The sequence below is a fragment of the Oryctolagus cuniculus genome, chromosome 7, assembly GCF_964237555.1.
Source record: "Oryctolagus cuniculus chromosome 7, mOryCun1.1, whole genome shotgun sequence".
Lineage (NCBI taxonomy): Eukaryota > Metazoa > Chordata > Mammalia > Lagomorpha > Leporidae > Oryctolagus > Oryctolagus cuniculus.
In genome coordinates this window covers 130,309,292-130,332,602 of record NC_091438.1, presented here as the reverse complement: position 1 = coordinate 130,332,602, position 23,311 = coordinate 130,309,292, and the positions used below count along the sequence as shown (strand labels likewise).

Sequence of the window (23,311 nt, the reverse complement as noted above, 5' to 3'; positions counted from 1 at the left end):
CCGTGAAAACAGGAAGCGACTGAGGAGGGCCTGGCCCATCTTTTCTAGCCACCTGCTCGCTCTCGTGGGAGCTAATCCACACCAGTGAGACCTGACACACTGCAGGCTCAGTGTGAATCCCTTCATGAGGGCAGCCATGACCCAGTCACTTCTCACCTCTGCCCCGCCCTGCCCTGCCCTGCCCCGTTTCAGTAGCATGGCCTTGGGGATCAGGCTTCCAGCAGATAAACCACTGGGGGACAAACCATAACCCAGGCACTGCAGGCCAGGCCCTGACAGGGTCCCAGGTGCCACCTGCTGAGTTCTCAGTGAGCTGGACTCAGAAGGCTTCCACAGAAGCCCCCTGCTCCGAGGCTGCAGCGGTCTGCCCGGGGAACACATTAGTGGTACCATGGTTGCTTCTGAGCACAGGAAGTTCCCAGGATTCTAGGAGGTCCTGACGTGAGTCAAGACACATTTTGCATAGATTCCTTATTATCAAATAACATGGTGGCATAAAGTAACAGATTGTTTTATAGCTTCCTTAGATCAGGGGTTCAGGCATAGTTTTGCTCATCCTCTGCCTCACGGTTTCTCTCAGACCCAGGCTGCGATCAAGTTGTTTAGGGCTGGGCTCTCACCTCCAGGCTGCACTGGGCAAGATGCGCTCCCAGGCGTGTGGCAGAATTTCAGTCCCCCGAGGGCTGTCGGGCTGAGGGGCTTCGTTCGCTGGCTACCCTTGAGCCCGAGGTCGCCCTTGTCGCCTTGCCCGTGAGCCTCTGTGCAAACAAGGACGGGAGCCTGCTAGTGGGATGGCAGTTCTGATCCCACGCAGTCCAACCACGTGTCAAAAGCCTGGCCGGACTTAGTCAGAAGCAAGTCTCTAGGCCAGTCACACTCAGGAGGGAACTGCGCAGGGCGCGGATACCTGAAGGCAGAGGTCACGGAGTCACAGGGGAGCTCCTAGACTCTCAGCCACAAGGCTCGGTGCAGGGAGAAGGGAAGGTCCTGGGTACGAGAGGCAGCCCACAGGTGTTACTTGTGACAGTAGAAGTCTGGACTAGACGCCCAACACTGACAGAGTAACGTGCTAGGCAGTTCCTGCTTTGCCTCCCTCGCCTTAGCTGCCTCACCCGCCTCACCTGCCTCCAGTCCATTAACTGGATGTTTTGAAAATGCAAATCCCCTCCACTCTCCTAATCACAAGTCCTAACCTGGAGGAACTAGAGATTGAGATTCAGGAACGCTCCTCTGTTCCATGGGTGCACTCTCTGAGCCGACCACCAGGGGGTGCCATTTCGCTTCCCTGGTTAAGTCAATTACTGTACTTGGGAAGTAAATTCAGTAGCAGTGAGGTGATTTTGAGATGCAGCACCTTAGAATGAGGGACTAGGATCCAGTGATTCTGTGCAGTAATCACTTTTTAAAAGATTTACTTGTTAGCAGAGTGAACAGGGATGGGCATGGGGAGGGAGAGAGAATTTTCAACCTGCTGGTTCATTTCCCAAGTGGCTGCAGTGGCCAGGGCTGGACCACCTGAAGTAGGGCGCCCAGAACTCTATCCAGGCTTCCCATATGGGTGGTAGGGGCCCAAGCACTGGAACCGTCATATGCTGGTTCCCAGCCCCGTTAGCATTACCTGGATGGGAAACGGAGTAGTCAGGACTAAGAACCTGTGCGGCAGGGGCGTCCCAAGGGACAGCTTAGCCTGCTGCACTGCAGCGCCTGCCAGCGCCTGCCAACACCGCCCCGGCAATCACTCTTCACTCTCCCAGTAATTTCCTAAGTATTAAGTGCTGTCCGGGTTCCAGGTTCTGGGGAAAACAGCTGAGTTTCCAAGGAGCTCTGGTCCAGAGGGGAGAAGCCAGCCGATAGTTGCAGTGTGGTGATGGACTGTGACAGAGGCAGGCATGGGTTGTGGCAGCACTGCAGGGTCCCTGACTCAGCCTGGGGGTTTGGAAGGGCTTCTTGGAGGACCTGACACCTGACTGGGTGCTGAAAAACAAGCAAGACTTAGAACTTGTTGGGGGCTCCCGATGTCCTCTCTGTAGGAAGACTGTCTTTAGGGTTTGTTTTTGGATGACCTTTGTTTGTAAATGAAGAAAGGGGGCATCCTAGTAACAAACTGCATTGGCCAGAGGAATCTTGGTCATCGGGAGGGGTAGAGTGACACATGTCCTGGCCAGGAAATGCTCATTTCTGACAGGCACCTCTGGGCACCTCTGTCCCCAGGGAGAGGTGAAAAGGGGAGGAAAAGCCATTCCAGATGAGACATGTGGGGGACAAGGACGAGTCTAAGGTGAGGACGATGGCTCAGGCACCATGGGTGGGGAACTGAGGAAGGATTTGGGGATGGAGTTGGTAGCGTTGGTCTTTTAGAAACCTCAGTTTTGGGGGCCAGCATTGTGCAGTGTGGGTTAAGCTGTTGCCTGCAACAATGGCATCGCATAAGGGCATTGGTTCATTCATTCGAAAGTCAGAGTTACACACAGAGAGAAGGAGAGGCAGAGAGAGAGAGAGAGAGAGAGAGAGAGAGAGAGGGGTCTTCCATCCACTGGTTCACTCCCCAATTGACTGCAATGGCCAGAGCTGCGCCTTTCCAAAGCCAGGAGCCAGGAACCAGGAGCTTCCTCCGGGTGTCCCACGCAGGTGCGGGTGCCCAAGGACTTGGGCCATCTTCTACTGCTTTCCCAGGCCATAGCAGAGAGCTGGATAGGAAGAGGAGCAGCCGGGAATAGAACCGGCACCCATATGGGATGCTGGCGCTTCAGGCCAGGGCATTAACCTGCTGCACCACAGAGCCGGCCCCTGATCCACTTGTGATCCAGCTCACTGCTAATGTATCTGGGAAAGCAGCAGAAGATGGCCCAAGTGCTTGGGCCCCTGCACCCATGTGGGTAACCCAGATCTAGAAGCTCCTGGCTTCAGCATGGCCATCACAGCCTTTTGGAGAGGGGACCAGTGGATGGAAGATGTCACGCTCTCTCTAACTCTACCTTTCAAATAAATAAGTCTTAAAAAAAAAAAAAAAAAGAAGAAGAAGAAGAAGAAAAGAAAAAAAACCAGAACCCTCACTTCGGCAGCAGAGGCAGGATGAAGGGAAGACCATTAGGCACCTCTGTCCCCAGGCCAGCGAGAGATGATGGGCTCTGAACAAAAGCAGTGGCAGAACGGGGGGTGCCAGAGCTCCTCACTTGAAGATGTGCTTTAGTTTCCGCACGTTCAGCGTCTCTCATACCTGGGTGCTTCTGAAACTCAGTGGCATGTTTAAGTGGCAGAGTCTGTCTGTCTTCCTTGGTGCTACATAAAATAGTGGTGTCTTACAGCAGGTGCCATTTAGATTTGATGGAGCGTGCATTTTGAAAGTACAATAGATAGGCATCTTGTTAAACAGCAAGATGCAGGGGAATGGGGAGTCAGGTAACGCTTCAGTTTCTGGTGTGAATGTATGGGATCCCTGCAACCCGGTATGGGAGAGGGCGACATCTTGTTTTCCAGAGTATAGTGACCTGTGTTTGCTTATTCCACTTGCTGGCCCTGTCCAGCTGCCTGGGGCGCCCTCTGTCCACCCTAGAGGTCTAGGAGGACTGGAGGGCTTGCTTGTGTCCTTACTTTCTCCAGTTACTATCCGTCCACAAACATTGAGCGCATTGATGTTGTAGATACAGCAATGATAAATACTGTCTAGTGGCCGGCGCTGCGACTCACTAGGCTAATCCTCCGCCTGCGGCGCCAGCACCCCAGGTTCTAGTTCTGGTTGGGGCACTGGATTCTGTCCCGGTTGCTCCTCTTCCAGTCCAGCTCTCTGCTGTGGCCCAGGAAGGCAGTGGAGGATGGCCCAAGTTCTTGGGCCCTGCACCCACATGGGAGACCAGGAGGAAGCTCTTGGCTCCTGGCTTCGGATTGGCACAGCGCGCCTGCCATGGCAGCCATTTAGGGGGTGAACCAATGGAAGGAAGACCTTTCTCTCTGTCTCTCTCTCACTGTCTAACTCTGCCTGTCAAAAAAACAAAACAAAACAAAACAAAAACTGTCTAGTGAGCCTTTTTTTTTTTTTTTTTTTAATTTGAGAGGCAGAGAGCACAAGATAGAAAGAATGTTCTCATCTGCCAAATGGCCACAGTGGCTAGGACTCGGCCAGGCCGAAGCCAGGAGCTGGGAACTGCATCCAGGTCTCCCACATGTGTGGCAAGGACCCAACCACTTGAGCCATCACTTGCTGCCTCCCAGGTGCATGTTAGCAGGATGGTGGAAGGAGACCTGGGACTTGAACCCAGCCACTGCAATATGAGATGCGGGCATCCTTAATGGTATCTTAATCACTAGGCCAAACAGCTGCCCCTAGTGAACCTTTATTCTGCCAAATGTGTCCATTATTGCATTTAATCCTCACAAAACCCTGCATCAATGAGGCATGCAGTATTCCTGTTTTACGGAGTTCAAAGATCCGCAGAGTCGGAAACTGGCCCATGGTTTTACTGGTAAAAAGTCGTAGAAGCAGAGTCATGTTTGTTACATTCTAGTCATAACCTTCATCCTGTTTTGCCTGATGAAGACAGTCTCTGTTTCCAATCTACGTTGTTATCTCAATGTGGCGATAACGACAAAGTTAAATTACAGACAGGAGAGAGGAAGACGTGCATGTGAGACACTACAGCTGTAGGTGCCCCGAGTGTGCAGCGATGGCATACAGGGGACTTACGTGGGGTACTCAGAACGCTCCTGGAGGGGCCGGCATTGTGGCCCAGCAGGTGAAGCTGCCACCTGTGATGACGCATCCCATATGGGAGCCAGTTCATATCACAACTGCTCTACCTCCAATCCAGCTCCCTGCTAGTGTGCCTGGGAAAGCAGCAGAAGATGGCCCAAGTACTTGGGCCCCTATATCCACATGGGAGACTTGGAAGAAGCTCCTGGCTCCTGGCTTCAACCTGGCCCAGCCATGGCCATTACATCCATCTGGGAAGTGAACCAGTTAATGGAAGATAAATCTCTGTTTCTCTCTCTCTCTCTTTATGATTTTCAAGTAAATATTTAAAAAGTTCATGGAAAATGCATATTATCAGAAATCTATGCATGGGATTTCAAAATTTTTGCACCAAAATAAACATTTTATTTTTAAAATATTTTATTTATTTATTTGAGAGGTAGAGATACACAGAGAGAGAGAGGGAGGGACAGAGAGAGAGGTCTTCCATCTGCTGGTTCACTCCCCAAATGGCCGCAACAGCCAGAGCCAGACTGATCCGAAGCCAGGAGCCAGGAGCTTCTTCCGGGTCTCCCACATGGGTACAGGGGCACAAGGACTTGGGCCATCCTCCACTGCTTTCCCAGGCCATAGCAGAGAGCTGTGTCAGAAGTGGAGCAGCCGGGACTCGAACCAGCACCCAGATGGGATGCTGGCACTGTAGGCGGAGGCTTAGCCTTCTATGCCACAGTACCAGCTCCTCGTTACAAATTTCATTTGTCCACAACTAATCTCTTGAGTGTTCATGTCCGTTGGCCCCTGTTCCCCACTGTTGTGGAGGCTGAAGACCTTGATTCCATTTGTTCTGCCCACATTAAGCAGCAAGTCATCTCAGCTCTGCTTTCAAAATCTGTCCCGACTCCGACGGCTCCTCCCCATATCCACCCTTTGCCCTGAGCCTGGGCCATCAACACTGCAGCCTGGGTTGGTGCAGTACCCGCCCTCCTTCAGTCTGCAGCCATGGAGACTGTAAGTCAAATCACAGCACTTCTGCTTTAAAAGCTCCAAGAGTTCTCATTACACTTAGCATAACACCCGCACTTCTTGCCAAGGTTCTGTGTGAGGCCTCTCGCAGTACTCCCTGTGTTCCTGCTGTGCCGACCCACACACCACGCTCGGTCCTGAGTCGGTTCCTGCTGTCCCACCTGCTTGGAGGATTGCCCCCAAGATCTTTACATGGTTTGAGTCTTCTTATTTAGGTCCCTGCTAAGGTATCACTTCCCCGAGCACTCTATCAGAAACCCCACGTCTTCTCACGTGGGAGTGACTTCTGGTCCTGCCTTGCTCTGCATAGCATCTTCCATGGCCAGGAATGATTGACTTTCTGCCTCCCATACCTGAGGGTGAGTTCTGTGAGGACAGAGCTGAGTTAGTCTTGTAGACTGCTGTGCTGGTATCTGGCTCCTGAAGTGGTGCCTGGTACACAATGACTTCTCTAACGATGAGCGGATGCATGCATGGGCATTTGCAGCTAAGGGATCTAAGTCAGGACAGCTCCTAGAAGTATGATGTGAGCCACAGCTGCAGCTGACGATTTCCTGGGGCTGGCATCGTGGCGTACTGGGTAAAGCCACCGCCTGTGGTGCCGGCATCCCATATGGGTGCTGGTTCTCATCTCGGCTGCTCCACTTCGGATCGAGCTCCTTGTTAATGGCCTGGGAAAGCAGCAGAAGATGGCCCAAGTGCTTGGGCCCCTGCACCCATGAGGGAGACCCGGATTAAGCTTCTGGCTGCTGCAGCCGTCTGGGGAGTGAACCAACAGATGGAAGATTTCTCAGTCTTCCTCCTCCTCTCTCTCTAACTCTGCCTTCTAAATAAGTAAATAAATCTTTCTTTAAAAAAAGACTTTCTAGTAGCTACATTTAAAAAGTAAAAAAAAAAAACAGTGAAATTAATTTTCATAATACATTTTTATCTAACCCAGTATATCCAGAATATTAGCAACTTAACAAATCACATTAAACATTAGTTATCTTACACTTCTTTAAGATTTCAAACTCTGGTATACGCGCCTTTGATGCATACAGCACCAGTCAATGCAGGCCAGCCCTGGTGCTCCGGTGGCAGGTGGCTACCAGATTAGCCCAAGTGTCCATGGCCACACCTTTCCACTGCCACCCCCTGCAGGAGATCCAGGATGGGAGGAAGCTGGAAATGTGGGGCGAGGGCACAGCATCTTTCCCAGCCACTCCTGCCTCCCTTCCCTCTCCTGATGGATGCTGTGGGGCGTCCAGAATCACACACACATGACCATCTAAGAATAACAGTGATGATGATGGGGACTGGCGCTAGGGCGTAGAGGGTAAAGCTGCCGCCTGTGGTGCTGACATCCCATAAAGGCGCTGGTTCCAGTCTCAGTTGCTCCACTTCGATCCAGCTCTCTGCTATGTCCTGGGAAAGCAGTAGAAGATGGCCCAAGTCCTTGGGCCCCTACACCTGCGTGGGAGATCTGGAAGAAGCTCCTGGCTTCGGATCGGTCTGGCTCTGGCCGTTGCGGCCAATTGGGGAGTGAACCATCAAATGGAAGACCCCCCCGCCCCTTCAAATAGAACAATGAAAATAAATACAAAGAAAACATTATCTTCAGGGCTGGGTCATCCATCTGACAGATCTAGAGCCAAGCACAGAGAACCGCCCAGAAGCCAGCCGCACCAGGCACGGCCGGCCGTGTGGTGCTGCCGCTGCTGCTCGCCGGCCCTAACCAGTGGGAACGCCAGCTTTCCCCTCGCTCACGCCCCTCCCGGCCAAGTCACACACACCCCCCCCGCCCACCTCCACGCCCGGTGCTCTGCGACCGGGGCTGTGCGCTGGGGTCCCGTTGCCTGCGAAGCTTCCCAGGTCCTCTCAGACCCAGGGAGCGGCCCCTCCAGGCCCGCAGACCCCTGGAAGTTGAGGCCCCTCTCACCCTGCCAAAGGCCCTCAGCCCCTCCCCTGCTCCCGGGGATTGTGAGCTAAGAGTCAGGGCCAAGAGGCTTGGTCTGGAGCTGCGTCCTCTCGCCCGGGGCGGCCTCTCCACCGCACAGGCAGGGGACGCAGCGCGGGCCTAAACCCATCTAGGGATGTCTTGCCCCCAGGTGAGCGGCGGCGGCGCCTGCGTCTTCCGCGGAAGTCCTGGCCTGGGTGGCCCGAGGTGGGGCGGGTGCGCCAGGAGCGGCGTGGGGAGCAGGGGAGCGCGGCCCCGCGGCCTGGCGCCAGGTGCCACCGGCCGGATGCTGCACGGAGACCGCTCGCGTGGTGCCGTCTCCCGGCGAGGAACCCGCCCGCAGCGCCCTCCTTTGGGAACCGTGGAGTCCTGGTCAAGCCCGCTTGCGCAGCGCCGACTCTGCCTCCCCCTCGCTCACATCTCTCGCCCCAGTCAGGGCTTTCATGCCTCCTTTTCTCCAGTTTGTCGCTCCAGGACACCCTCTGCTCCCGACCAGTATCTGACAGGGACACTGATCACTGCTCTCCCACAGCCTCAGTCAAGGTCGCCTATGCACACCCTTGACCTGCGGCCGCCCCGCCCACCCCACCGCCAGTGGCACCTGCTCCCTGCTGTGCTTCTGCACCTGCCATAACGCTGCCCAGAATACCCCCTCCCTCCACACACTGTTAGCCACCCTGCTGACTGTCACGGCGTTGATGGGACCTTCCTTTGTCCCCACTGCAGACTTAGTCTCTCCTTCCCGGTGCACGCAGGGCAGCTGGAATGTCCCCGGACGCACTTAACACCTGTGCCTACACCCAGCTGCCTCCCCTACCAGACTCAGCCTATAGAGGGCGCAGCCTGGCTCTTGGTCCTCTGTCCCCCAAACACACTCAGCCAGACATCAGAACAAACATTTAAATGAGTAAGTGGAAGAACGCAAGGACTGGGTAGCTGGTTCTTGAAGTTCATTTGAGAAAAAAAAGTTTTTAAAGATTTACTTATTTGAAAAGCTGAGTGTCAGAGGGAGACAGATGAAATCTTCCATCCTCTGGTTCACTCCCCCAGTGGAGCTGCATCTGGGTCTCCCATGTGTGTGGTAGGAGTCCAAGTACTCGGGCCATCCTCTGCTGCTTTCCCAGGTTCATTAGCAGGGAACTGGATTGGAAGTGGATCAGCTGAGACTTCAAAAGTCGCTCCGATATGGGATGTCAGTATCCCAAGTGGAGATTTAACCTGCTGTGCCACAACACCAGCTCCAAGAAGGCCTCTTGGAGGCTGCATTGAACAGGCTGGAGGCAGGGTACACAGGGTTTGGTCCAGTGCAAGGCTCCCGGGGAAGTGCCAGCCTGACGCACAATAGTCATTTAATAAACACTGAATGACTTCTATTGTCAGGCCTCATACTGGCCCCAGGGGAGCTCCGTCTGCACTCAAGTTGCATCCCCTGTAGCAAAAGAGGAAGATGACAAGGTAGGCGAAGTCAGTACCGATTGCCAAGTGTCACACGGTGAGCACAAGGGGATGTGACCACACAGAGGAGGAGCACCTAACAGGCTGCGGGCGGGGGTGGGGGGTAGGGGAAGGCTGGGGAAGGGGCCCAGGGACCAGAGAGAGGAAGTACAAGGGTTGGGTAGGGCCACAGTGGCAGTGAAGGACTTGGACTCCATCTCGTGGGCTTCAGGAAGCTAGGGAGTGACGGGATGTGCTCCTGTGGACCAGGGCTGGCCGAAGCATCAGCTCGCCCCTCCTGCGGTAAGCCCTCTCGCCCGCTGGCAGGCTGTGCCCCTGGTGCCCCCTCGGCTGCCTGGCCACTTCCTGTCTGTGCAGCGCTGGTTGCTCTTCAGAGATGAGAACACGTCTTCATCCTCCCTGTGTCCCAAGCACCAGGCACCAAATGCTGCTTGCGACTGGATGATTGCTTAATTAGCAGGGCTGTTCTTTATTAATACAGATTTTCACAGCCCCTGCTGGCGACCCCACGTCCCTTCACACCTGGGACTTGTGCGTTAGGCTGCAGGTAGTACTCAGCTGGGAAACAGGAGGCCCGGTTCCAATCCTGGCTCCATGATTTACTGGGACTTAGCTGTCCTGAAACCTATTCCCCATCTGTACCCCGAGGGGCCTCCGTGAGCAGAGTCTGCGAGTGTCCGTGCACATGTTCGAGTCTCATTTCCCACGGGCGGTCTGTACATTCCATGAGGGCCCTCCCAGCGTCTGGCTCAGGCTGAGCATACAGCCAGTAGGCTGTACAGGCCTGTTGATTGGCAGCCAGCAGGGCACTTAGTCTTGCTCTCCACTTCTGGTGTGACTTTGAAATAGGCTCCTCCCCTCTCTTGGTCTTTGCCTTGCCCAGGAAGCAGGGACAACGACGCTTGTCTGGCAGAGTTCCCAGGGCCAAGGGAAATCCTGGATGCGGCAGTGCTTGGTAAATGGAGGTTGCAGTGAGAGAGATGATACAGTAAATCACACAGGTGTGGAGTGGCACGCAGGTGTCGCAGTGCCTGGTCATGGGAAGACTGACTCCTAGACTGGCAGGTGACGAGGTACCTGGCACAGGTGATTGGTCCTGCTGAGGTCAGCCCTGACAGCCAGGAGAGACAGCCAGGAGAGACAGCAGAGGGGTGTGCAGCCAGGTCTGGCTTCCTTCCCCTCCCAGACTTCCCGGGCCTGCTTTGCCTCCTGCCCTAGCATGAGAAAGCCTTGGAAGGATGGCTTTGGCCATGCAGCTGGTGATACCCTGTGGGGCCCGAGGCTGGCCTGTTGGGCAGTGAGCCCCGAGAAACTCCTCAGTCCCAAACCCCAAGTGCAGCCGCTCCAAGCCTCTGACATCTTGGTGGCAGGGTTTATGGAAAAGGAACATGACTTGGTCGACTCCTACGCAGACTGGAAGGGTCTGGGGCTGCAGAGGGGCTGGATGCAGGCGGAGCCCGACTTCCTTCACCTCTGCCGTTGGGGGGCTAAGCGAGCAGACAGCATGGGAGACCTTGGGACTTGTGTGTTTTGCTCAAGTGCAGAATCCCTGTTTGTGACTGGTGTGTTTTACCCCAGCCAGAGGGCCTTCTCTGTTTCAGAGGACCGGGGTTTCTCCAAAAGGCCCTCTGCTTCACAGGCAGTTTCTGGGTAAGGGATTCACACGTTCAGCCTGAGTGAACACAGACGAGACAGCCTGTGCAGATGGTTCTCTGCACCGGGAGAGACTGGGTGGCTTGGGGAGGCCTGGCCATGGCCTGCGGTACCATGCAGCAGACCTGGTCACCTGAGCCCCCTCCCTGTGCCTGTCCTGCAGGCTTCCTCCTGCTGGCTTCTGTGCCCCCAGCAGACTTAGAGCCGAACAGGGCTTTGTCTCTGCGGGCTTAGTGTGTGGTTTTGAGCAAACACCTGCATTTCTCTGAGCCTCGGTTTCCTCATTCATGCATGGGGGAGGATTCTAGCCATCTCAGCAGGTCGTCGGGATCCGACGTAAGAATACCTGCATGTGCTTTTTGGACTGTTGGGTGTCGTGTGTGTTCATTTTCTGCCTTTCACGTCTTCCTGTTGGAGGCTGGAGGTAGGCCTGCTCTTCTGGTCAGGGACTTGGGGCACCTCAGCTGCAGCCCTAGGCTTCTGCAGATGTGAGCTCGGCTTGCAGGACAAAGGGGGCTCCTGCTCCACGGCTCTCTCAAGCCAGCCCTAAGTGCACGACAAAGACCTGTCTCTTCAGTGGGGAGGGCCTGTACCTCTCTTGTCCTGGCCAGGGAGGTGCTGGGGGGTCAGCATATGTGCTGGGGGTGTCTGTGCTGTGGGGCAAGGGGTTGTGTGAGAGACAGAGTGCACGCTGGGATTGTGTCCATTCACTCCATTTGCCTGCACTTTCCCAGGTATTGTCCATCTTCTTTCCTCACCTCCTGTGTCCCCTCCATCTACTCCTTCTCCCTTAGTCCAGCCAGAGCACCAGGGCGGGGAAGGCTGCTGCTCTGGCATGAGGTCTAAGGGAATGTGAGTACCAGGTTCCTGGAACCTTTTTTTTTTTTTTTGGACTTCTTGACCTTGGGAACTCCTTGCCCTTCTTTCCTGGGGCCCAGGTCAGTGCAACTCTTTCTCCTTGAGCAATGAACACAACCACTCCCAGATAAGTGAACTTTCCTGGAAGGATATTACCAATGCCTTATCCCTGGCCAACATGGTCCTGGGGCTCTTCTCCATCTTCTGCAGCTTCAGCAGGTAAGTCTGGGACCCAGCATGCTCTTGGCCAAGAGCTGGAGCCAATGACATGAGGGAAGAGGGAGGAAGGGGCACTGAGACCCAGGAGAGACCACTCAGTGAGTCATAGGGAGAGAGTGCACGGCCAGTTCTTCTCCCTCTTAACCCCACCCCCTCCCCCACCCCAGATTTCCCTGGCCTGCTTTGCTTCCTGTATTGGGTTTTGAGGGGCCCTGGCATAAGAAGGTCTTGAGGGTCCTGATGGCTTTGGCCAGGCAGCTACTGATAACCTTTGGTGAATGAAGCTGGCTTAGCGGAGCAGTGAGTCAGGGACCCACTGGGGAGCGGGGCAGTGGCCTGGGAGTCAGGGCCCAGGCCCGGAGCCTTACTGACACCCACCTGGTATGTGGCCTTGGCCTCAGTCTCTCCTCCTGTGAAACAGGGAGCCTGCATTCTCATCTCCCTAGTGCCTTCAGCTGTGGCAGTCTAGAAGAGCATTTGTGAGCACAAAAGGATTCTGTCCTGGTGGCCTTTCTGCAACCCTGGGTCGGCTGCTGTTAATATGTTTTCTGCTTCTTAAACTAGAATGCATGCGCCTGCACAATATTTGCAATTGGCACTATTCTGGGAAGTCTGAGGCATGTATATGTGCCCCCCAAAAGCTGCAAGTAAATTATATCTCTGTGGACAGAGTCACATTTCAATGCCTGTGGGAATTAGCTCTGTAAGGAGAATCCTTTGTAATACAAACAACACCCTCCTCGTTGATTTGATTCTCCATAACCACAGCATCTCTGGGTCTTTCTCATCCACAACAGAAGGAGACTTTACCAGGTGTTGCTCCCATCCAGCTTGAAATTTTGCTCATCCTCTTAGTCTGGGTTTTTAGAGTATGGTAAGGTGAGGCACATCTGTAGCAAAAAATCGCTATCTTCTTAGTTCAGACAAGTAAGTCTGCTCGGAGTGTGGGCTTTAATGCCATGGTGGTGGGTCCAGGATTTTTACTTAGCCCCTCTAGATATGTGGGTCTGGATGTACACAAAGGAAATGCTGAACTTGGCTTGGGGACCGCTGAGATCTGGAGCCAGGCTCTCTGCTTCTGCCGGGCCAGCTGCAAACAGGCCGCAGGTCTGAGAATGGGTCTCCTGGGGCAGGTCTGCCTGGGACTGTGGCAGCTGCTTTCCAAGGGACCTGGGTGCGTGTGTGGACAGAGGCACAGAATCCAGCAGTGTGGGGTCTGCAAGAATCCTGGGACTCACAGAGGGCACAGAGCCCGGGAGACAACAGCTGATAGGACAGTGAGAAGAATGAGCAAATCCACTCTCAGAGCTGCAGACAAGACGCGAGCACACGGCTGAACTGACGGCACCGTCACGCCAACAACAGCGGGTGACACTTTCCACCTGGCACATTCACCAAGAAGACCGTACTCGGGGTCAGCAAATGCATCTCAACAAACTGAAGACAGTAGAAACCACACAAAGGATGCGCTCAGACCATACATGGCTGCACTAGACATCAGTAACCGAAAGATGCAAAGTCCTGAAATATTCAGAGAACAAACAATACACTGCTAAATGACACATAAAAGAAGTCTCCAGAGAGGTTTACAAGTGTTTTGAGCTAAATGAGAATGAAGATCCAACTTAGCAAAGTCTGTGGGATGCAGGGAAAGCAGCATGTAGCGGGAAACTGATGGCACTGAACGCATAGATTAGAAAAGAAGACCTAAAACTGATCATCTAAGCTTCCCACCTCAGGGAATTAGAAAAAGAAGGATAATCTAAACCCAGAGCAAGCAGAAGAAAAGAAATAATAAAAAGTAGAGCTGCAATCAAATTAATTCAAAATAGGAAACAGAAAATCAATGAAACCAAAAGCTAGTTCTTTGAAAAGATTGATAAAGTTGATATACCTCTAGCCATGCTAACCAAGAAAAAACAAAAACACAAATTATCAGTCAGAAATGAAAGTAGGGCCATCCCTACTGGTCCCACCAACAATGAGAGGATAATGAAGGAAAACCACAGACTACTCTAGGCATACAAATTTGGTAGCCCCGATGAGATGGATCAGTTCCTTAAAAGACACGAGCTACTTAAATCCACACCGGGGAAGGAGGTTATCTGAACAGGTTTAGATCCATTAAAAAAAAATCAACCCTTGTTTTATAGATGGGGCCACAGATGCCTAGAGAGGGGGTTGTGATTTATCTGAGAGCCCACAGTGAGATGGTGCAGAGGCTGTGCCATCCGACATATCTGGAATTTAGAGCTGGGTGGGTCCTTAGTGATTGATGAGGAGTTCAGGGCACCTCTTCGTGATTGTGGGTTAAGAGTATGTGCGTACGGCAGGTGTACCAAGTTTAGAGCAGAAAGGACGTGAGTGTGGGAGATGTGCAAACACAGGACACGTGTAGGAAGGGTACAGGTGTGTGGGGTGGGGTTGCCCAGTGGAGACCATGAAAGGGCCGCCTGTTGGGGCCTGCTGGCCTGCGCTGCAGGAAATCCCAGTGTGCCTCCTGGATGCTTCTGATCAGCTTCCTGTTAGACACGATCATCGGGACGATGACCAGACACCTCCCTGTCTGCTCCAAGCTGGGTGAGTGCAGACCCCAGGCTCCTAATCCCTGCCCCTGGGGGCACCCATCAGGTCACCACCCCGTCCTCTGACACTCCACTGGCCTGCACCTGTCACCCACTCCTGCTCACATCCTTGGGGCAGGAGCCAGGCAGCTGCACAATCTGGCTCCAGCGCCTCTGTGGGCTCACTTACCCATCTGTGGTTGCTCCCTGTCCTGCCCTGGCCTTCAGGGGCCATGCTTGCCCAGCCTCTCCCAGCTGGGACGGTCCAGATGTTGGAGTGGGGGTAGAAGCGTAAAGTGTAGAGAGAAAAAAATCTCCCAAGCAACGTGGCTGGCTTGAAGCACAAATGTTCCCGTGCAAGATGTGGCTTGGGGAGGGGGTCCCACCGGTTTGTGTGTCGTTCAAGTGCAGCCCTTGCATATTGAAGGATGGGAAAGCTAGGCCCTGCTGAAGGGCACACGGCCAATCGGAGGCAGAGCTGGGGGGAGACCCAGACCGCCCCAGGGAGCCGCTGTTGCCCCCTGGGGCCTGAGGACTCCAGCTTCCGGACCAGAGGGGCACTAGGGCGCCAGCCAGGGGAGTGTGCGTTCTAACCGGGGGCCTCTGGAGCAGGAGCTGAGCTGAACGATTTTGCTGTCTTCACCACCTTCGGCTTGGCCTCGGCCCTGCTCCTAGGCGTGGATGGGCCTCTGAATGGGTTCCTGGCCATCATCTATGTGCTAGCCGCTTCTTTCCGCCTGTGCTTTTGTCCAACTGGTGAGTGGACTCGGTGGCCTCAGGACGGAGGGCAGGGGCCCACGGAGGGGAGGCGCCGTCGCGTTTGTTGGAGGGGTCCCTGCTTCCTTCCCCCATGCTCTGTGCCCACAGGAGGCTGTGGGCTGCACTGCAGAAGCCTGCCCTGGGAGGCGGGACTCACTGCCTGGGACGCGGGACTCACTGCCTGGGACAGCTATGCCTTCCTCACTGTGGGACATCCGGGTGGAACAAAGCATGCAGATACGCTCAGAACCCCCCGGAGCCTCCAGCAGACATCCCCGGCTCCCCGCTGGCTGCCTGCTTGCCCTTGGGAACCGCAAGCAGAAGGCTGTGTAGCCTGCCACTGGCGCCGGCTGGAAGGGGACTTTGTGGCCTGGGGAGGGAAGACCCGAAGACGCAGGGGCCGGCCTCGTGTGGACGCCTTTCCACAGGGCCAGCGGCTGAGCCCTGTGCTTGTCTCCCCCAGGAGGAGCACCCGTGTCTTACAAGGGGCTGCCCTGCCCCTACGCTTCCTGCGTCCTGGCTTCCACCTCGCTCCTGACCAAAGGCAACACCTTCATCCTCGGCTGCATGGCCTCGCTGATGATCCTCTTCATGATCGACCAGAGCTCCTATCCCCAAGACGAGATCCTGGAGTCGGAGAGCTGGAAGAAGGTGGTGTACATGGGAGGTGAGTGCAGGGCTGCTCTCCCGTCTCCGGCGGTCGCTCGCTATCACTGCCACTGGTCGCCACCCACGCCTCACTCTGCCTTCCTGGTCTCCTTACCCTGTGCTGTGTGGAACCGATCAGCAGCTCTACCCCAGCAGAGGCCTGCCTTTTAGTCGGGCTGTCATCCCAACGCCTAGAATTGGGCTAATCACATGGTAGGTGCTCAGTAAGTGTTTGTTGGATGCTGACGAGCTCGGTGAAATTTAGGGAGCACCTAGAGCACCTATCGTGTGTCAAGTACTGGGAATCAGACTGATAACCTAGACTGATGGTGTGTCTGGAGAGACAGACGGTGAACAAGTAACGGTTAGGAATAGCCGGAAACACCCTGTGTTAAGGTACTGTGGGAGCACAGGTTGTGCTGAAAGGGTGCCGGGGGTGACCTAACTTACAGTGGCATGACCTGACGGCAGAGACAGGGTCCTTAGGAGATGGCACTTAAGGGAGACCTGCAAGACGCGCAGCCAGTGGGCAGGAGGAGGCAGTGCCGGAGAGGAAGCAGTGCTTTGTGGGGGCCCTGAGGCCTGAGGGCAGAAGACGCTGCTGTGTTGGTGGAACAGGGCATCTGGAACTTGCCCGGACACAGCCAGTGACACAAACAGAGGCAAGCGAAGCTGGCGGACCGCGTGGGACGGGGACCCTATTCCCCAAGGCAAACGAGAAGCCCCGCGAGGGACTGAGGCAGGGAAATGATGTCGCTGGTCACCTGGCCGCGGTGGGGAGGACAGACTGTGGGGACGGAGAACAGTGGTGGGAAGACCAATGACAGATCCCAATGCCAGGTGATGCGGCTGTGGAGATAGAGGAGTGACTGGATTTGAGAGAAGGGTAGAACAGAATTGACATCGAGGCAGGAGGAGGGGCCATGGGCGACTCTGGGTTCTGGGCCTCAGCAGCCTAGTGCGGGTTCTAGGTTCTCATGGGGCCTGGAAAATACCTCCCTAGAGTTCACACTGATTTGGGGCCTCCGAGGAACACCTGTTTTCCTTATTTTAAAATGTGCTCATGTAAACAAGACACACATCTATGGGGACACCAGGTTCCCCCTTTCTCCCTTTTGGTGAGTCCAGTCTAGTTTGTAGGGTCCTTAGTTCCATCCTGACCTTCCCCTTAAGGTTTGAGTCCTCAAAAAAAAAAAAAAAAAAAAAAAGATTGATTTATTTGTTTGAAAGGCAGAACTGCAGAGAGAGGGACACACACACACACACAGAGAGAGAGAGAGAGAGAAAGAGAGAGAGGTCTTCCATCTATTGGTTCACTCCTCACACAGCCTCAACAGCCAAGGCTGGACCAGGCTGAAGCCAGGAGCCAGGAACACCAAGCTGGTCTCCCACATGGATGGCAGGGGCCCAAGTACCTGGGCCATCTTCTGTTGCTTTCCCAGGTGCATTAGCAGAAATAGGAGGATAGAAAGCAGAGTAGCTGGGACTTGAACCAGCAAGCATATGGGCTGCTAGCGTTCTAAGTGGTGGCTTAACCTGCTGTGCCTAACAGCAGCTCTGGGTTCCACCTTTCTTGGTGTCAGCACCAACAACCCTGGCAGGTTCCAGGTGCTGGTCCCTCCAGTACCCTTGGTGACGGAGGCAGAATGGCGGAGTGGAAAAGCTGACTTGGAGCCAAGCAGAGTTGGGTTCAGGTTCTATCGGCAGCACATAATCGTTGTGTGAACTTGGACTAATACCCCACTGTTCTGAGCTCAGTTTCCTTTGCCTATAAAGTGAGGGCAGTGGTCCCTATCTTGCAGGATTATTGATATTAAATGGGATCACGAATGTGACTCTTCTGGTGCACATGCGCGCTGTGAACGGTAATTTCCAGCCCCCATTTGCTCGTCCACCTGCCGTTCTCCTATGTCATAGCAAGGTTTTAGCAATGGTGTTGCCCACAGCGTTCTTTGCCCCTGTAGATACTCCTGACCCCCTCTGCTCCACGTGAGCCGCGCTCCTGGCCTTAGCTCTGCTGTGGAGTAACTAACACCAGCCCTACAGGTGAATCGCAAAGCAACTGCTGTTCCTCTTGCCTGGGGTAAACCACTCACCATTTTAGAGAGGGGTCCCCTCTCCCCCTGAGAGCTTCTGAGCCCTCGTCATGTACTTCCCAGGTTTGAAATATACCCCCGAACTTGCCTCACAGGTCAATGACTGTTCTCAAAATGCAGAACCCCCAGAATGGCAGTCCCTGCCCTCAGCTACTCTGCATCCCTTGGGTGGTCTTGTGTCGGATCCTGTGTTCTGGTTCTCTTATTGGTGGTTACTCCCCTGGAATACTTCCCTGACAGTGTAAGGGTCTTATGTCAGGCAGCCAAGGGTACCTCCTGTCCACTTCCTCACCTCACAAACAGACGTAATTCTGAATCACAGGGCACTGAAATGCGAAGGGAACCGTTTATGTGCAATATCCACTGAACGCCCAGTGCAGGGATTCGGACATCCCTTGTGCCTTTCGGTGGTGAAGCTGAGATTCAGAGTGGACCGGGAGTGCCCAGAACCTTCCCACCCCCGCCGCCCCCAGCCCGGGTTTGGTGCTTTGCTGCGAGGACTCAGCATGTAGCCCTTCTCAGACTGACTCCGTGGGTGAGGTCCATCACATCAGACGCAGTCGAGGGAAGAGCTGCCCAGGCCAAGTTCAGAGGAGGCCAGGGGCAAGCTTCTGAGAGTCCTCTCCCGGGGGGCACCCCGGGTGCACATGGCTCCTCCAGCATGGAATCGTGATAGCGTGCGGGAAGTGTGTGTGGTCTGCCAGGGAAGCTCACGGGAGGCCTGAGTGCCCCAGACTTTTGCGCGGGGCGGGGGGGCGGGGAGTGCTGGCCACCCAGGCACTCTCTGCCCCAGGTGCATCAACATTCTGGGCTCCCTGAAGGGAAGCAGGTGTTCAGCGCAGACACCGTGCTTGCACAGACCGTCTGGTGCAGGCGCTGCTTGCATGCGGTGGGAAATGTATGCGGGTGTTAGGAGCTGCTTTGCTGCACGTGTCCGCCGTCGGCTAAGGGGCAGGCTTGTGAGCAGCTGTCCTAGGCAGAGCAGGCTCAGTCCCAGGCCTCCGCTCTTAGCACTTCCACACACGCTCTCCGTGGAAGATTTTTGTTTCCCTAACAAGGGATCCAGGCAACTTACGCTTGGCTAGGACTGACCTCTGATCTGAATTGGCCCAAATGGAGCCTGAGATCCCATTAGGTTGTCATACTGATCTATAAAGCTGGACTTAAAGACAGGGCGCTGTGCGTGACAGATGGAGGAGGGCGGCGAGGAGACACGGCGGGAGACAGCGCCAGAGAACTGAAGTCTCGTCTTTGCTTCTTCCAGGTGTCATCATGATGTTCTTCTCCCCGTTCTCTCTCACTGCTTTTTACTGCCTCCTGTGGTCGCTCTCCTACATCTTCTTCCCGGATGCCCTGTGGGGCAAGGCGGTCTGTCTCAGGCTATAGCAGCGAGGAAACAGTCCATCGGCTCCGCCAGCCCTGCAGGGTTTGCACCAGCACGTGGGATCCTGCCTTGCTTTATCTTCACTAAAGCATTTATTGCATCTGTGTTGCCATACGCTGGACACATGGTATCTCTGTACCCTTGAACCAGAGCAACCCAGAGTGGGCTGTGGCTTTTGCCTTATGATACTCATATGCACCGTGTAGAACAGACGCCACTCAGAGCCAAGCTAAACTGGGGCTAGATTTGAGTCTCAGCTCTGCTCCTAGCGGGTGACCTTGTGTGCTGCAGTTCATCCCTTGGACAGGGGCGCGACCTTTAGGATAGGCAGAGCTCCGCCTCATCCCTACTGCATCACAGTAGGGATCACAGCTCCCTACTGCATCCCCTACACGTGCAGAGGCTGGCTCTGAGAGCAGGGGCAGCCACGGGAGAATCATGTTACCCACTGGGAATGCGTGTGGGGTTTGGTGACTTCACAGTTGTGTGTTTTACAGTTCGGAGCATCTGCCGTTAGCTTCATTTTGAGACTACATGCCTCGGCAGCACAAGGGCCTCTTCTGATTTCAGGATCTCATTAAGTGTTTTCTTCCCTAAACTCGAAAATACCACACTCTGGATACTCAAACACTACTTCATGTTCTTTTAAAAATTTTATTTGATTGAGGGACCAGCACTGATGTGTAGCAGGCAAAGCTGCCATGTGCAGTGCCAGCATCCCACATGGGTGCAGGTTCAAGTCCTGGCTGCTCCATTTCCAATCTAGCTCCCTGGTAGTGTGCCTGGGAAAGCAGTGGAAGATGGCCCAAGTGCTTGGACCCAAGTCCTTGGGCTCCTGTAACAGTGTGGGAGACCTAGAAGAAGCTCCTGGCTCCTGGCTCCCGATTGGTGCAGCTCTGGTTGTTCCGGCCATTTGGGAAATGAACCAGAGGAAGGAAGACTTCTCTCTCTCTCTCTCACTCTCTCTCTCTCTCCCCCTCTCCCTCTCTCTCTCTCTGCCTCTCTATAACTCTTTGTGGTGGAATGAGAAGGCCATGCCAAGATGGCCGCTGCAAAGTGATTGTCAGTTATTCAGGAGTGGCTTAGGAAACCCCCTGGGAAACCACATGGCAAATGGAGCCTGCCTGGCAACAGGCTGTGATTGGATGGCTTTGGATACTGCCTGGCAACAGGCTGTGATTGGTTAGGGCATAAACCGCCCCTTGACTGGATTGGCTGCCTTGGCTACTTAAGCCACTGTACCAACTGAAACAAACAAGTCTGCAGGCTACTCGCCTCTGGCCCCCTTTTACCCGACTCCCGGGGTTTGTGTGGTGACTCCACGCATCTTGCCCCCACCATGCTCCTCCTCTCAGAATGAATCCACCGCAACAACTCCTCTTTTCAAATAAATAAATAAATATTTAAAAACATTTGTTTGGAGCCAGTGCTGTGGTGTAGCGGGTAAAGCTGCTACCTGCAGTGCTGGCATCCCATAGGGGCATTGGTTCGTGTCCCGGCTGCTCCACTTCCGATCCAGCTCTCTGATATGGCCTGGGAAAGCAGTAGAAGATGGCTCAAGACCTTGGGCACCTGAACCTGCATGGGAGACCTGGAGGAAGCTCCTGACTCCTGGCTCCAGGCTCCAGATCAGCCCAGCTCAGGGTGTTGCAGCCATATGGGGAGAGAACCAGTGGATGGAAGACTCTCTCTCTCTCTCTCTCTTTCTCTCTCTCTCTCTGCCTCTCCTTCTCTCTGTGTGTAGCTCTGACTTTCAAATAAATAAACAAATCTTTACAAAAAATTGATTTGATTGAAAGGCAATGAGAGAGAAAGGGAGAGAGTGAGTGAGAGTGTGAGTGAGTGCTGGGAGTCCAACTTGGGTCTCCATGCCCACGTGGGTATCAGACTCCAACACCTGAGCCACGATCTGCTGCCTCCTCGGATGCACGTTGGTGAGAAGCTGGAATCTGCAGTGAGGCCGGCACGTGAGCCCAGGCGCTCTGACCTGAGATGGGGCATCCCATGAGGCGCCTTCACCACTGTGCCAAACATGTGCCCCTGCCACTTCATACTCTCAGATTCACATGAAATAGAAGCAGTCTTCTATAATAAACTTGTGCTTCACAGAGAACTTGGGGCCATTGAAAGCAGTGACCACCCCCCAGATGACTATGCCAAACGCTCTGCCCCTTTCCCAAAGATGGTGCCAGAAAAATGTGTGTGGTAGATATCCATCAAGTCTAAAGTTAGGTTTTTAAAAATACAAACCCAAAGAACACCACATTACTATGATTTGGCCCTGAACAGATAACACCATCTTCTCCATTTCTCTCTATTCCTGTCTATTATTTATTTTATCATGGGGAGAGGAATTTGTCCCACTAGATTTTATTTATCTGAGAGACAGGACAGAGAGAGAGCTTCACTGGTTCATTCTCCAAATTCCATAACAGCTAGGGCTAGGGCCAGGCTGAAGCCAGAACCTAAAAACTCAGTTTGAGACTCTCACATGGGTGGCAGGGATCCAACTACTTGAACCAACACCTACTGCCTCCCATAGTGCACATTAGCAGGAAGCCAGAATCAGAAACAGAGCTGAGGTTAAGGCGCCACGTGGGATGGCTACATCTCAAAAATCATTGTGGTGCAGTGGGTTGAGCCACTGCTTGAGACTCCTACATCCCGTATCAGAGTGCTGGTTCAAGTCCCAGCTGCTCCACTTCTGAGCCAGCTCCCTGCTCATGCACCTGGAAAGCAGCAGAGGATGGCCCAAGAGCTTGGGCTCCTGCCACCCATGTGGGAGAGTAGATAAAGTTCCAGGCTCCAGGCTTTAGCCTGGCCCATCCATGACCATTGTAGACATCTGGAGAGTGAACAAGTGGATGGAAAATATCTTTCTCTCTCTGAAAAATAAACAAATCTTTAAAAAAAATCCCAAACTATCAAATATTGAAAGAAAGAGAGAAACAGCTGGGACTTGAACCTGGGCATATGGAATCTGGATCTCCAAAGTGGCATCTTAACCTCTTCCTGCACCAAAATGCTCACCCTACTTGTTTTTTAAGAGGAAAGCTTTAAAGGAGGAGTCAGAGGTGGCCAGCCCTCTCTCCCAAGACTTTTAAAAATTAATTATTTAGGGGCTGGTACTGTGGTGTAGTGGATAAAGCCACTGCCTGCAGCACCAACATCCCATATGGGCTCTGGTTCTAGTTCTGGCTGCTCCACTTCCAATCCAGCTCTCTGTTATGGCCTGGGAAGGCAGTAGAAGATGGCCCAAGTCCTTGGGCCCTTGCACGCATGTGGGAGACCTGGAAGAAGCTCCTGGCTTCAGATTGGCTCAGCTCCGGCTGTTGTAGCTATTTGGGGAATGAACCAGAAGAAGGAAGGCCTCTCTATCTGTCTCTCTCTGCCTCTCTGTAACTCTTCTTTTCAAATAAATAAATAAATCTTTTAAAAAATTTGATTGGGTCCAGCACTGTGGTGTAGCGGGTAAAGCCGCCATCTGCAGTGCCAGCATCCCTTATGGGTACCAGTTCATGTCCCAGCTGCTCCACTTCTGATCCAGCTCTCTGCTATGGCCTGGGAAAGCAGTGGAAGATGGCCCAAGTCCTTGGGTCCCTGCATCTGTGTGGGAGACCCAGAAGAAGCTCCTGGTTCCTGGCTTCTGATGGGCACAGCTCTAGCCATTGCAGCCAGCAGTTGCACTGGGAGTGAATGAGCGGATGGAAGACCTCTCTTTCTGCCTCTCCTCCTTTCTCTGTGTAACTCTGATTTTCAAATAAACAAATACATCTTTAAAAAAGGAAAGATATCTGAAAAATCATAATCTCTTACTTAAAACAATTAATTATTTGAGAGGCAGAGAGACAGACAGATCTCTGCTGTGCTCTGCTAGTTCAGTCCCTCAGTGCTCTCACAGCTAGAGCTGGGCCAGACAGAACCAGGAGTGAGGGGCTCCATTTGCATCTCCCACATGGGTGGCAGGGACCCAAGTACTTGAGCCATCACCTGCTGTCTCCCAGTGTTCACGTTAGCAGGAAGCTG

The 23,311-nt window shown here is 53.9% G+C and overlaps 1 protein-coding gene across 6 annotated transcripts; it reads left to right on the top strand.

Moving 5' to 3' along the window:
• Nucleotides 1-2,968: 2,968 nt before the first annotated feature.
• Nucleotides 2,969-19,399, top strand: TMEM269 (transmembrane protein 269). Of its 6 annotated transcripts, XM_008265445.4 has the most exons (7): nt 2,969-7,800; nt 9,030-9,141; nt 11,696-11,834; nt 14,317-14,414; nt 15,011-15,154; nt 15,621-15,824; nt 19,166-19,399. In XM_008265445.4, the coding sequence occupies exons 1-7, from the start codon at nt 7,786-7,788 to the stop codon at nt 19,285-19,287; spliced, it is 834 nt and encodes a 277-aa protein (XP_008263667.2). In that variant the 5' UTR covers nt 2,969-7,785; the 3' UTR covers nt 19,288-19,399. The 6 variants fall into 6 exon arrangements, with proteins under 6 accessions (XP_008263667.2, XP_051712584.2, XP_051712582.2 ...); XM_051856624.2 differs by lacking the exon at nt 9,030-9,141 and having other exon boundaries at nt 7,782-7,800; XM_051856622.2 differs by lacking the exon at nt 2,969-7,800 and having other exon boundaries at nt 9,030-9,104.
• Nucleotides 19,400-23,311: the final 3,912 nt, after the last annotated feature.